This window comes from Aptenodytes patagonicus, chromosome 3, assembly GCF_965638725.1.
Source record: "Aptenodytes patagonicus chromosome 3, bAptPat1.pri.cur, whole genome shotgun sequence".
NCBI lineage: Eukaryota > Metazoa > Chordata > Aves > Sphenisciformes > Spheniscidae > Aptenodytes > Aptenodytes patagonicus.
Genome location: NC_134951.1, coordinates 70,084,716 through 70,099,866, shown reverse-complemented (window position 1 = coordinate 70,099,866; position 15,151 = coordinate 70,084,716). Strand labels below are relative to the sequence as shown.

At 43.7% G+C, this 15,151-nt stretch overlaps 1 protein-coding gene across 7 annotated transcripts in view; it reads left to right on the top strand.

Annotated features, from left to right (window-relative positions):
• Positions 1-15,151, top strand: part of HIVEP2 (HIVEP zinc finger 2) — a 150,318-nt gene that overhangs the window by 116,016 nt on the left and 19,151 nt on the right. For all 7 annotated transcript variants that reach the window (XM_076333739.1, XM_076333735.1, XM_076333734.1 and 4 more), the window contains 2 exons: positions 7,658-7,702; positions 8,979-14,602. In XM_076333739.1, the coding sequence (XP_076189854.1) occupies positions 9,188-14,602 (5,415 nt within the window). In that variant the 5' untranslated portion in view covers positions 7,658-7,702; positions 8,979-9,187. The remainder of the gene's footprint in view (positions 1-7,657; positions 7,703-8,978; positions 14,603-15,151) is intronic.

Below are 15,151 nucleotides of genomic sequence, written 5' to 3'. Positions count from 1 at the left end.
TCTCAACAGCTGAGATTCTAGAATAGTTCTCAAAATATGAGCCAGATTTAGTGCAAGCACTGAAATAATAATCGCACAAATCAGGATGCCAGGTTTTATACCACTTCTGGTTTTACGTGCACAAACACAAACTGCATTCATAGAAACCTGAGAGTAAAAGCCTGAGGTTGGTGTTTGGTCACAGCGAGCTTGCAGTCTACCCTTGATGTGTCTGTAACTGGATCCTCTCGGTGAGTCCCCTCAGTTCCTGGCTTCTTGGGGAATCCATGTCAGCACAAGTGTTTACCCAGCATAGCAATGGAGAACAGATTCTGCCATGTAGCTTCTCCTCAAGTAAGCTTAGTACAGTTTGATCATTTAATAGTAAATTCACAGTGTACTATGTGTACTTGCTGAGCAGTATTTGTTATTGTATTTGCTAGTACTTTTAAACGACATTTAAAAAACACAGTGTAATGATTAGTTCAGCTGCCCAAATTTAAAAAAACAAGTGTATTATTCTAAATGTTTCAGGGTATTTTCAAAACAGTGATTCTCTGGCTGGTTTTGGAGAATGGCAGTATGTTCAATAAAGCACTGAAATCCGGAGGCCAGGGCAGAACATCGGGGGTGGAATTGAATGAACAAGTTAGAGTAGTGTCTTCGAATGTGAAGAGGTAACAACAGCAATTGCAATACAGAAAGTGGTAGATTAAATAAATACACCTAACCTGTTTTAAAAGGGCTACATTCTTGGAATCGCATGTGTAAAAGGATGTCTTGCAACTCCTGCCAAACTGCAGCAAAAGCACAGGCATCCTTGCATTCCCCAGTAGTTCAAGACTTTGCCAAGTGCCAGTGGTTGACATAGGAATTTACAGTCATTCCTAGAGGTGTTCAAATAGACAGGTAGAAGGCCAGCTACAAAACCACAGTCAGATGAGACCCCTAACCAGGGACTGTTGGAAATATGAAGAGAATCTCTCTGGTCAAGAATGGGAAGCCTTTTTACAAAAGTGGGAAATTTAAGAAATGTTTCTTCTTCCTTATCTTTTTAGCAAGTACAGTTCAAAGACTGCAAGTGTGGTGTTAAGTAGTATAAAAAAGCTTGCAGTAGGTAATTTTTTTTTTTCATTTTTGTAAAATGCCAAAACTATATACCCAAGGACTGCATTCCTTTTGTTATGTTGCTACATAACATCCTCAGCCCATGAATGTATATATAACCTTGCAAAGAAGGGTGACCAAATGCTTATCTATCTTCATGCCAGCTAAATCCTTCAGTTCAGAGATGCACACTGACTGCTGGTTGAGAGTTCTTCTTCAGACTTAGCCCAATGATGACTTTGCCTAAGTAGAAGGAGCTGTAAATCCATATTTTATTAGGGTTCCCAGTCTTTTTTTTTTTCACTGGGATGTCAACACCAAACAACTCTTTGGGGAATAGCATTAGCGGGGCAGACGGAAGCGTGGGGTAGGACAGCAAGCCAAAGGTGTGCTGTCTTTCCTCCTGAAAGGCCAAGGCAATTTTCTTCGGAGTTGCAGGTGAGGAAGAGCTCAGAGGTGGCCTCTCCTTCTTGTAAGGCTGCTTGGCTGCTGGGCTTATCCCAGACATAAACTAGACTTGCCTAATAAGGGTCTTGGCAGAGGTCTGTGCATGAGTGGATTTCATAGGAGCCCCTGCAGCTTGTCTGTGCTAACGCTTGCCCTATAGAATACAAATTCTTCAGGGGCCAGTTACTGTGGTTTTAGGCCGGCTTTGTGCTGGCAGAACTGGACAGAAAAGATTTAAAACAGGGCTGGATCTGACCCTTAGTCCTTACGCTAGAGTCAATATTTATTCTGTATGGTGCACTCAGGATTTAGCCTGGAAGACATAAGCTTCCAATTTGTTCACTTGCAAGAGCCGTAATATGAGCTACAAATTGAGAAGTAGTAAAAGTTGTATTTTGCCAAATTTTATTTTAAAGCTGTTGAGTGTAACCATTTTAATGGTCTGGAAAAAAAGGGAACAAAAAAAAGAAAGGAAGGAATAATCTTGGAGCTCTGCAGTCAACCAGATATACGTCCCCTGCATGCAGCTCACAAAGGCACCTTAGGAAAAGGAGCTACAGGATAATGCTCCTTTCTAGAAAGTTTTAAAAGTCTTGATTTAGTAGGTGCATCTGACATAAATACAGCTCCCGGTTTCCCAGTAATCTTCTCATGTTCAAAGTTTTCACAGAAGTAAAATGTCCTGGTTTGAAACGGGCAGATAGTGCAGTTAGTGTGGCTGGGGGAGCTGGCTCCCGGGCCACATTCCTACTGGGAAACCTGGCTTGGCCCCTGGCCAGACTTTGCAGCTCCTGTCAAATGATGTGCTCAGCGCAACTCCCGTACGGCTTCTGATCCGTGTAGGTGGGCTCCTCTTAGTCACTCCAGCGGAGCTGAACCGTGCCAAAGGTATTAAAGAAGACATGCGTTTTTATCATCCTTAGTTCCTTAGTTTGAAATATGTAGTACTTGAAATATAGGGAGTTTCTGTCTATTGAATAGTATATGTTTGATGAAGACCAATATTGAAAAGTATATTTACAGTTTTTTCTAAAGGAGAAACATTAATCAGTTGAAAAATGGAAGTCTGTTGTTGGCTTAAGCTAGGCTGTGGATGCAGGCAGATGAGATAGAAGCTTGACTGGAAAAAACAGACAGAATGCAAACTAGCTTTGCAGTGTCTTAGGTTTCTCCAGTTAGGCCAGTCTCCCATTAGGGAGGAAAAAAAAAAAAAAAGAAACTGAAAGAAACAATATTAATGCCATCTTTGACACAGGATGGATGGCAGCTCAAACCAAACCAGAAATGATTATGTTGTTTCTGGAAGGGGATTTATTTTCCCCAGGAGAGTGACTGACCAAACTTAAGCCATCAATAATCCCTATAATTAGTCTATACCTGTTTCATAGTGTAGGTTGAAAAATTATATAGAATGTTCTGAAAATAGCAGGACCACAGAATGGCTTGAACTCTGTAACGGAGGTCTCAGTCCAGAACAGAAAATTGTTGGAAGTATATTAGTGTCATCTTCTGCTCAAATAAAACCATTGCTGTCGCATTTCCGTGACTGGCAGATTTCTTCTCTGAAGGTGCTCTTGGTAGAGGGAGTATGGAACAGAAAGGATACTCCTGTCTTCTAGAAATGTCTTCTTCACCACTTGCAAAATTGCCTGATAAGGAGAAAAGTGTTTTTCTTTGAAGATGGCTAATACCTTTATGCTCTCTCAGTGAGGAACATTCCCTCCCATCCCTGTTTCTGCTTCTCAAGCCACACATTTTTCTTTACATCCGTGCTCATATATTGGCATTATTACTGACCTGAGATTCAGTTTAGCTCAGCTGCCAAAAATGGTTTGCCACTTACCTGCCATTTCCTCATAAGGCACTGCAGAGCTGCTCTGTAGAAACCACTTCCGATATATTGTGAATCGCGCATGAGGATTTCTTTTTCCATTTTTTAGCAACACTATTTATTTGAGGAAGCAGATTAGGAAAATTTAAAAAAGTTTTACTTGGATTACTTTTTTCTTTTTTCTTTTAGAGAATCAGACAAGGCAGTTATTTAAAAAGCCATTAGCACATCAAAGCTGAATGACATTATGACCTAAAATATTCTGGTCTGTATTTGATAGCTTGCTATTATTTTGTATGATATGGGATTTCTCTATAGTTACAATTTAAAAGTATGTTATCCATTTTTGACTAAACCAACAGTCCATTAGCTATTGCTGTCCTAACTACTGATATGTTATTTGTGCTATTAAATAAATAATTGATAACAGGTGGCACAGTAGTGATTCTACTTATGTCAAGTCATGGGGCTTTACTAACGTCCATTTGTTCTTTGAAAGTTATTAATTACAAAGAATTAAAAATTATTTTTCAATTTTTGATGATTTTTTTCTTTTAAAGACTTTACTGTTTTATTATCTGTTGGTTTTATTCAATGGAGAAAGCATGAGTACTCTAGCTGTTTTTCTGACAGTTTCTAATTGAGGATCATTATAGTAGCCTATATCCCATACTCTGAAGCTAATACTCCAGCTATTTCTAAAGATCTGTTCTTTAGAGATGCTCTGAATTTTGTCCTAAATAAAAACCATAAAGAAAAGCCGTAAGTGTTGCTTTTGTTATCACAATTGAACAAACATCCTTTTTAATGAAACAAAAGCCAAAATCTGTTTTCAAGATAAGATTTGTTGAAAACTGGAAGGGAGGGTCCTCCTTTGATGGGAGAAATGCTCTTTAAGGCAGGGAGATGATGTTCAGGCTCCTTTTTTTTGGAGGTGTTCTCTGTGCCAGTCTTTTCTGCAATACAAAGAGTAGCCTGAAGTCTGGTGATGGTCAGACAGGTGGCAAATCATGGCAGTCACAGAAGTCTTTTCATAGAATCATAGAATCATAACATGGTTTGGGTTGGAAAGGACCTTAAAGATCATCTAGTTCCAACCCCCCTGCCATGGCCAGGGACACCTTCCACTAGAGCAGGTTGCTCAAAGCCCCATCCAATCTGGCCTTGAACACTTCCAGGCAGGGGGCAGCCACAACTTCTCTGGGCAACCTGTTCCAGTGCCTCACCACCCTCATAGTGAAGAATTTCTTCCTTATATCTAATCTAAATCTACCCTCTTTCAGTTTAAAGCCATTCCCCCTTGTCACTACATGCCCTTGTAAAAGGTCCCTCTCCAGCTTTCTTGTAGGTCCCCTTCAGGTACTGGAAGGCTGCAATAAGGTCTCCCCAGAGCCTTCTCTTCTCCAGGCTGAACACCCCAACTCTCTCAGCCTTTCTTCATAGGAGAGGTGCTCCAGCCCTCTGATCATCTTCGTGGCCCTACTCTGGACTTGCTCTAACAGGTGCATGTCCTCCTTATGCTGGGGGCCCCAGAGCTGAATGCAGTACTCCAGGTGGGGTCTCACAAGAGTGGAGTAGAGGGGGAGAATCACCTCCCTCGACCTGCTGGCCACGCTTCTTTTGATGCAGCCCAGGATACAATTGGCCTTCTGGGCTGTGAGCGCACATTGCCGGGTCATGTTGAGCTTCTCATCAACCAACACCCCCAAGTCCTTCTCTTCAGGGCTGCTCTCAATCCATTCTCTGCCCAGCCTGTATTTATGCTGGGGATTGCCCCGACCCATGTACAGGACCTTGCACTTGGCCTTTTTGAACTTCATGAGGTTTGCACGGGCCCACTTTCAAGCCTGTCAAGGTCCCTCTGGATGGCATCCCTTCTCTCCAGCGTGCCAACCGACCCCTGAGGAACGCCACTCGTAACTGGCCTCCACTTGGACATCGAGCCGTTGACCGCAACTCTTTGAGTGCAACCATCCAGCCAATTCCTTATCCACCGAGTGGTCCATCCGTCAAATCCATGTCTCTCCAAGTTAGAGCCAAGGATGTTGTGTGGGACAGTGTCAAATGCTTTGCACAAGTCCAGGTCGATGACGTCAGTTGCTCTTCCCTTATCCACCAACACTATAACCCCATCATAGAAGGCCACCAGGTTTGTCAGGCACAATTTGCCCTTAGTGATGCCATGTTGACTGTCACCTATCACCTCTTTATTTTCCATGTGCCTTAGCATAGTTTCCAGGAGGATCTACTCCATGATCTTGCTGGGCACAGAGGTGAGACTGGCTGGCCTGTAGTTCCCCGGGTCTTCATTTGTTCCCTTTTTAAAAATGGGGGTTATGTTTCCCATTTTCCAGTCAGTGGGAATTTCACCGGACTGCCACGACTTCTCAAATACGATGGATAGTGGCTTAGCAACTTCATCTGCCAGTTCCCTCAGGACCCACAAATGCATCTCATCCGATGGACTTGTGCACCTTCAGGTTCCTTTGATGGTCTCAAACCTGATCTTCTCCTACAGTGGGTGATTCTTCATTCTCCCAGTCCCCGCCTTTGCCTTCTGTGGCTTGGGCAGTGAGGCTTGGGCACTTGCCAGTGAAGACTGAGGCAAAAAAGTCATTGAGTACCTCTGCCTTCTCCATATCCCAGGTAACCAGGTCTCCTGTTTCATTCCAGAGAGGGCCCACATTTTCCCTTGTCTTCCTTTTATCCCTGACATACCTATAGTAGCTTTTCTTGTTGCCCTTGATGTCCCTGGCCAGATTTAATTCTATCAGGGCTTTCGCTTTCCTAACCTGATCCCAGGCTGCTCGGACAATTTCTCTGTATTCCTCCCAGGCTACCTGTCCTTGCTTCCACCCTCTGTAGGCTTCCTTTTTGTGTTTGAGTTTGTCCAGGAGCTCCTTGTTCATCCATGCAGGCCTCCTGGCGTTTTTGCCTGACTTCCTCTTTGTTGGGATGCATCGCTCCTGAGCTTGAAGGAGGTGATCCTTGAATATTACCCAGCTTTCTTGGGCCCCTCCTCCCTCCAGGGCTTTATCCCATGGTACTCTGCCAAGCAAATCGCTGAAGAGGCCAAAGTCTGCTTTCTTGAAGTCCATGATAATGAGCTTGCTGTGCGCCCTCCTTGGTGCCCTCAGGATCTTGAACTCCACCATTTCATGGTCACTGCAGCCCAGGCTGCCCTTGAGCTTCACATTCCCCACCAGCCCTTCCTTGTTGGTGAGAACAAGGTCCAGCATAGCACCTCTCCTCATTGGCTCCTCTACCACTTGGAGAAGGAAGTTATCATCGACGCATTCCAGGAACCTCCCGGATTGCTTATGCCCTGCCGTGTTGTCCCTCGAACAGGTATTGGGGTGGTTGAAGTCCCCCATGAGGACCAGGGCTTGTGAGCGTGAGGCTGCTCCTGTCTGTCTATAGAGGGCCTCATCCGCTCGGTCTTCCTGGTCAGGTGGCCTGTAGCAGACCCCCACTATAATGTCACCTGTCCCTGCCTTCCCTTTAATCCTGACCCACAAGCTCTTGGTCGGTTCCTCATCCATCCCCAGGCAGAGCTCCATGCACTCCAGCTGGTCATTGACATAGAGGGCGACACCCCCTCCTTGTCTCCCCTGCCTGTCCTTCCTAAAGAGCCTGTATCCTTCCATTCCAACACTCCAGTCATAGAAGCCATCCCACCACATCTCCATGATGCCAATAAGATCATAGCCCTTTTAACCATTTGGTTAAATACCTATGGTATTTGGTCTGTAGGTTTCTTCTTTGAGAAGGCAGTCATATATTCTTGAGCAGTATCCCACTGGTGTTAACTGATTTGGAAACCTACTCGCGTTTCACTAATTTTTTTGTACCTGAGTGGTGACACCCTGGCCAGGATTTTGTTTTGGTCCCTGAAACATTTAATGAGAGGCCTGGAGCCTAAAAGTATTAGCTGGAGAGAGGCATTGAAATGGGATTTGCCAATGGGATTCAGGGATAATCCAGGCTTAGCGAAGGCGTAGGAATGAACAGGGACATTGGCAGCTCTCTTTTGACTGATTCAGGAAGGTGAGACTGCATCAGTTCAGACTTGCAGTTATTCATCTACACACTAGAAACCTAAATACTTTAAAAAGACTCACATTCATTATTCTTCAAAATGTGGTTGCTCAGACCTCTAAGACACAACGTGAATTTTTTCCAGTGGATGGATAAATGAAATTTTCAGGCCTCTGCTGTAAAGAATAGAAAACTTTCTTCAGCACTATGCTTAATGTCAAGAATTTCTTATGACTGTATTTTTTTTTACTACAGGGAATTTGAAGATAGTCATGCCTATTAGATTCCTAGAAGATGCAGGTAATTGTTTTATACTGAAAAAAAATCATATATTCCCATTCCCTATGTGTTTTCCTGCACTTTGCTGATGTTTCTTCAAGCCCAATTCAGTTTTTCGACTGTAGGAATGAAAAATATTCCAGTATCTCTAGTAATGCTTTTTGTACCCTTTTCCTCACTATTGTAAAATTATGACTGTTTTTATAATTCTCACTGTCGCGTCCAGAAAATATCCTGTGTTTGGATAATATGGAGGCAGAAAACCTACATTGTTCTTCAAATTCAAATGCTGTACTTGTCTATGAAAATCGTATCTCTGAGCATTTCTTCTTTATAATAGAACTGTGGAAACCTATTGCATTTAAGCATAAACAGGACATGTATAGCTGGATGGAAATTTCGACATTGAAATCTAAAATGCTAAAGGCACATAAACACAGTCATAGCTCATTTCTTTAATGCGTGTTTTACCTCTAGTAAGACATTCTAGCTAAAATTTAATATAGTGATTGGAAGATGGAGATATGGAAAGGTGCCAGTAGCGTTGCGTTCAGAATGCTTATTTGGTGTACTTTTTTGACTGTTTAGAAGTAGTTTAAAAGGGTGATCGACATCTTGTAAAACCAGTTAGATGGTCTAACGTAAGAAGTACCTCACTTTAGCCATCTTCAAATTCGGTATATACTCCAAGGTAGTCATCTAGGATTTCTGCCTAGCCGACAGTGAGAAACAGGCATCTCCAGAGTGGAGGGCCATGTGCATAGACATCCCCTATGTCTGAAGTGACCATCACAATATGGAACAATTTCTCCTCTGGAATTACTGATCACCCTCCTCTGACTTTAGAGGAAGGCCAGGTGACTGAAGTGCATGTCTGAACTGTAGGTGAGTAATACTGGGTAAGGTAATTGCCACCCAGAGTGTTAGGACTCCATTTTCAGCAGCAATTTGTTGAAAGAGCTTTGAAAGTAGGTGGCGGACTTTCTGAGAATCGAGCCTTTAAATTGTCCCCAGAAAGCCTTCCAAAGCTTCTATTCAATTTGGAAAGTCTAGATCCCTGTTTTCTGTTCCTAAGGCTTTTATTGAGTAGTGATTACGCTTGTGTGCAGTCTGGAGCCAGTCTTTACTGTGTCTCCTGACAAAAGGGGGATTTGTGAAATGTAGTTACCTTTACTTAAGTCCCTCAATATTTTTCATGAAAGGCTCAATGAAAGTGCAACTGACTGCATTGATGTTATTTCGCATGACTGTATTAATTAGTGTGTGTGGTTTCTTTGTTTTTGCTTTTTCCTTACAGATAGCTGTGTCACCACGGAAGAGATGAAGAGAACTTGTCTCTAGAGGATCACAAATATCTCTGGGTCATTCTGCATCTCAGTATTTAATAACAATGGAAAATGTCCGAATGCTATAACAAGTCTTTGCAAATGTATAATAAACTCTAGGAAAGTTCCTGCCATGAACAGAACTGTATAATACTCACATTAGTGTACAGACACAAATCTAATGCCTATAGACTACTGCGTGGAAAGTTCCAAAGAGAAAGAAAAGTCTGTGAACTTGCAACAGCCCTGGAAAAATGGGAGCAACAAAACTTTAAAAAGCACAGCTTTGGACACGCTCCATGTGTCTGCACAGCTTTCAAGTGAACTAGCACTTAAGACCTTGTGTAACAAAATGGACTCTGGGGACACAGCTATAGGGCAAAAAGCTACCTCAAGGTCTGGAGAAACTGCTAAAGTACCAAGTAGATGGAGGCAAGAACATTCACCTGTTATTAAGATGAGCACTTTTGGCAATCAAGAAGTACAGAGGCAACCACAAATAGATCACGAGCAAATTGGAAACACAGCATCAGCACAACTTTTTAGTTCTGGGAAACTGGTATCATCGAATGAAGCTGCACAGCAAGTCACAGAGAAGCAATATCCACAGCATCGTCCAAGTCCTTACTCATGTCAGCATTCACTTTCTTTCCCACAGCATTCATTGCCACAAGGCTTCTTGCACAACATGAAGCCACATCAGAGCTTGGAAGGCCCTCCGTGGCAGTTTCCTAGCCACTTGCAATCAGTTGCCTCAGAGGACTTGTTTCCTTTTCATATGCATAGCCATAGCGGAGGTTTCTCCAGGAAGAAGATTTCAAGTTTGAACCCTGCATACAGCCAATATTCACAGAAATCTTTAGAACAATCAGATGATGCTCACAAAAAGGAGCACAAACCCAAAAAGCCTGGCAAGTACATTTGTCCTTACTGTAATCGGGCTTGTGCCAAACCTAGTGTACTTAAAAAGCATATTAGGTCTCATACTGGGGAGCGACCGTACCCTTGTGTTCCTTGTGGTTTCTCCTTCAAGACGAAGAGCAACCTTTACAAGCACAGGAAGTCACATGCCCATGCAATTAAAGCAGGATTGGTACCTTTCACAGAGTCAGCAGTCTCTAAATTGGACCTAGATGCCAGTTACATCGATGTGGAAGCTGAAATACATTCAGACGGCGAGCAGAGCACGGACACTGATGAGGAGACCCCACTCCTAGTGGAGGGGTCTGACAAACTGAGCCCCGTCCCACAGCTCCCCCTGGACATTGCTAGCAGGAGCAGTTTTCACTCCTCCATGGAAGAGTCCTTGGTGGGGCCAATGAAAGTGCCCATTTTGATTATCCCTAAAAGTGGAATTCAATTACCCAGTGAGAGCTCACCATATATTGGCTCTGATATGTTGCAAACCCCATCCTTAAGTACTAAGTCTGATGACTCTCATACAGTTAAGCAGCGACTTGCACTAAGACTGTCAGAGAAAAAAGGGCAAGATTCTGAGCAGTCGTTAAACCTCCTGAGCCCACACAGTAAAGGAAGCACTGACTCTGGTTATTTTTCCCGCTCAGAAAGTGCTGAGCAGCAAATTAGCCCACCAAATACTAATGCAAAGTCTTACGAAGAGATCATCTTTGGGAAGTTCTATAGGATTAATCAAAGGACAGCACTAACAGTAGCCACAACAAATCAGGAACACACCTTAATGGGTAGAAAGGGCAAAGCAGAGCCATTACCTCTTTTAAATAACAGATTAGATATCAAGATGCTTGAGGAACATATTTCTCAGCCGACTCCAAATAAAGAAGAACTCATTGACTCCAGTAATTTGAGCACTATTAAATCTACACAAGTTTATCCAGGCAGCAATACAGAATCTAGACAATCCCAGACCACCACATCATCCATCAAAAGTGAATCCAACCTGTACCAAGTCAGTCAGCAGGGTGACGTGCCCGTCCTTCTAGAGCCCCCAGTAGATTCCTCTCCTCTTATTAGAAGTAACTCCATGCCAACCTCTTCTGCAAACAACCTAAATATTCCCCCATCTCTGAGAGGAAGCCATTCATTTGATGAGAAGATGACTGGCTCAGATGATGTATTTTACCCTGGGACAGTGGGAATATCCCACCAAAGGATGTTGAGAAGACAGGCTGCCTTTGAACTGCCCTCTGTGCAGGAGGGGCACTCAGATTCAGACTATCATGGAAGACCAGGGAAAAATATCATTATTGCTTCCAGCAGACAGACAGCAGGTGACAAAGGACCATCCTTAAAAGAGAAGAAAGGAGACAAGACCTTTTATGACTATGACGCCAGTGGAAAGCACTACAGAAAGTGGGAAGAATTTGAAGCTCAGAAGCAGAACTACAGGGACTCGCCATCCTTAGGTGGGATGAACAAGGGGGGAGAGTACTTTGTTGATCCACTCGGACAATCTCAGGTGGTGCCATCCATGCTTGGAACAACTTTTGAAAACAGAAAGCGCAGAAAAGAGGAGAGTGTTGGAGATGAGGAGGACAGTCCCATGCTTTGCAGCAGTATGACTGGCACCACTGGGGGAATTCAGCCCTTGGACTTTGATCCCAGATCCCAAATTCAGGAAGTACCAAGGAGCGGATTTGCCCTTCAAGGCCTGGACAATGCTGCCCATTGCCATGCGGAGCGTTTTGAAATCTGCAGGCCTTACTTGCAGCCTGGAAGCCCGGCAGCTTCTCTGGAAGACTCATCCTTAACTGCAGAGCAAGAAAAGACTGCAGAATCACTGGCTAGAAAGCCCCCTGGAAATGTCATCTCTGTCATTCAGCACACAAATTCGTTGAGCAGGCCAAACTCATTTGAAAGGTCTGAATCTACAGAACATATTGCATGCCAGCAGGAAAAGATCTATTCACCATCTGAAACATGCGAGAGTGAGATTTGTGAGTCCCCAATGAGCCCAGACCGAGCTCCACAAACAGAAAATGCTGACACCAGTAAGCCATCTCCATCGCAGCAGCCTCAGCCGTATCATATGCAGCCCAGGTTGGTTCGCCAGCACAACATACAGGTACCTGAAATTCGTGTCACGGAGGAGCCAGATAAGCCTGAGAAAGATAAAGAAGTGCAGAGTAAAGAGCAGGAGAGACCCACTGAAGAATTCCAGTGGCCCCAGAGAAGTGAAACCCTTTCTCAACTTCCAGCCGAAAAGCTACCACCCAAAAAGAAGCGTTTACGACTTGCTGACATGGAGCACTCCTCTGGAGAATCCAGCTTTGAGTCCACAGGTACAAGCCTCTCTCGCAGCCCTAGCCAAGAAAGTAATTTGTCCCACAGTTCGAGTTTTTCAATGTCCTTTGAAAGAGAAGAGAATATGAAGTTCATCACACCTCCCAAACAAGATGAGTTTGGAAAACAGTCTGAGTTTTTAACAGTTCCAGCTGGTGCTTACTCACTTTCCGTCCCTGGGCATCACCATCAGAGGGAAATGAGACGCTGCTCATCTGAACAGATGCCCTGTCCTCATGCTGCTGAAATCCCAGAGATTCGAAGTAAATCCTTTGATTATGGGAACCTGTCTCATGCCTCTTCAGCTGGGACACCTACCACAGCACTGTCTCCATCCCGAGAAAGGAAGAAATGCTTCTTGGTTCGCCAGGCTTCCTTCAGTGGTTTTCCAGATATTTCCCAGACTGATCAGAGCACAGAACAAAGTATAAAGCAGGAGCAGATGGAACATGCACAGGCTAGTCTTCGCTCCTCCCATCTTGCCTGGCATCACTCCCCTTCCTCTGTACTTCAGCCCATTCAGGTAGATGACTCTGGAAAACAGACTATTGGCTCTTGTGCTCAGCTTAGTAATAGCTCATCCCACCTTGCCCAGCAACAGGCTCTTCTTGCAGACAGCCCAGAAATGTTAAGGACTCCCTTGATTCAACAAGCACCTTATATTCCTAACAAACATCCATCAGAGCAGCAGCAACTATTTGCACATCAGGAAAAAGTCCCATTTCCCCCTATTCATAGCACCTTGTTTCAGTTCCCATATCCAGCTGTCTGCATGGTTCACTTACCACCATCTCAGCAGCCTGTCTTGTGGCAGTCATGCACAGAACCTCTACACTTCCAACATCATTTTGTGCAACAGCTGCAGAAATCTTACGTCAAACAGCCTTTCCAAACAGATGTTCCTCCAAGTTTTCACCTGGAACATGCGACAGAGCTTATTGGAAAGAAACCAGCTGATTATGTGCACGCTGAAGAGCAAGCATACCAGCATTACTCAGGAACATCTGGGCAGTATTCAAAAAATACTCTTGCTAAGTACCAGTCAGACCATAGCATTAAACCACCAGATACCTCCTCTGAGCAGCATCTTCAGGCAGATTTTGACTCCCCAGGTGATGGATCTGTACAGTCTTTGCCAGGAACAGTTGTTCCCGTCAGGATTCAAACCCATGTGCCATCTTACGGTAGTGTCATGTACACAAGCATTTCCCAGATCCTTGGGCAGAGCAACAGCCCTGCAATTGTAATTTGTAAAGTTGATGAGACTGTTTCTCAAAGAACATTGGCAACTAATGCAACCATGCAAGGAATCGGATTTAACATAGCTCAGATGTTGGGTCAGCATGGAGGACTAGAAAAATATCCTTTGTGGAAAGTGCCGCAGACACTACCACTCGGACTGGAGCCACCAATTCCCCTGTGTTTGCCTTCCAGTTCTGACATGGCTTCTACCTTGGGAGGAAGCAAACGAATGCTTTCACCTGCCAGCAGCTTGGAGCTCTTCATGGAGACCAAGCAGCAGAAACGAGTCAAAGAAGAAAAAATGTATGGGCAGATAGTTGAGGAGCTAAGTGCAGTTGAGTTAACTAACTCAGATATAAAGAAGGATTTTCCAAGAATGCAGAAGCCTCAACTAGTAAGGCAGAGCTGTGCTACCGAGCCAAAAGAAAGTCTACCATCCATGTCATCCTCTTCACCGCTGTCGTCCTCATCATCTCAAGATTTCCCACCTGTCAGCATGCCAGCAGCTGATACTTTCCCACTGAGCAGGGAGAAACTTTCCAGTTTTGATTCCACATCACCAGGGCAGAAGTCCAGTGGCCCTTCTGAAGGAAGAGACTCTCCAGAAGAACTGGATGTGGATGAAACAGCCTCAGATATGAGCATGAGTCCACAGAGGTCTTCATTGCCACCAGGAGAAATTCAGCCAGAAGACCAACTGAAACATCAAAAATTGCCTCTTGGGATGTTAGTCCAGATGTCATCCAATACCAGTGGGAAAGTCACAGGCTCAACCATTCTCCTGACAGACGTAGCAGATTTTCAGCAGATCCTTCAGTTCCCAAGTCTGCGCACTACTACTACTGTGAGCTGGTGTTTCTTAAACTATACGAAACCCAACTACATTCAGCAACCAACCCTCAAATCTTCTGTTTATGCTTCATGGTGTATAAGTTCATGTAACCCAAACCCATCTGGGCTAAGTACAAAGACCACTTTAGCACTTTTAAGGTCCAAGCAAAAAAACACCACGGAAATCTACACTCTGGCTGCTATGCATAGACCTGGAGCTGGTAAACTGACATCATCAAGTGCATGGAAGCAGTTTGCTCAGGTAAATAAGAGGTTTTAATAAAATTAAATTAGTATATCTTTATTTAAGAAAATATTAGTAAACTATGAAATGTAAGTTAATGATTTTTTTTTAAAAAAACATTCCCCATTGGGAAATCAGACATTGACATCTTCCCGTGACAACTTTTGAGCGTCAATTTACCCTTCTGCAAGCTCTGCTACTTCTGTTGTCTCTGGCTCCATTTTCAAAATCAGATGTAAAAAGTGAGGCTTTTAAAGCTCTCCCTTCATGTGTGCCAGAGCCTGATACATTATCTCCTTTTATTTTGTCCTTTGTTTTCGCCATGTCCTGATTCAAACAGTATCAGACACAAACATCCATGCGCGTTCATAAGTAAAGATTAAGTTAAAATTGAGTACGGATCTTCAGATCTACTTAATGTCTTTTACATACTGACTCTTCCTCATGGACTAAGCATTAGATAATGGTGCCAGGGAAAATTCTGTAATGGCAATAAATTACCTTCTAAGGCTTTTCCATCTCTATTTTCCATGATTTTTTTCTGAGGAAAGATACGGTGCTGTCTTT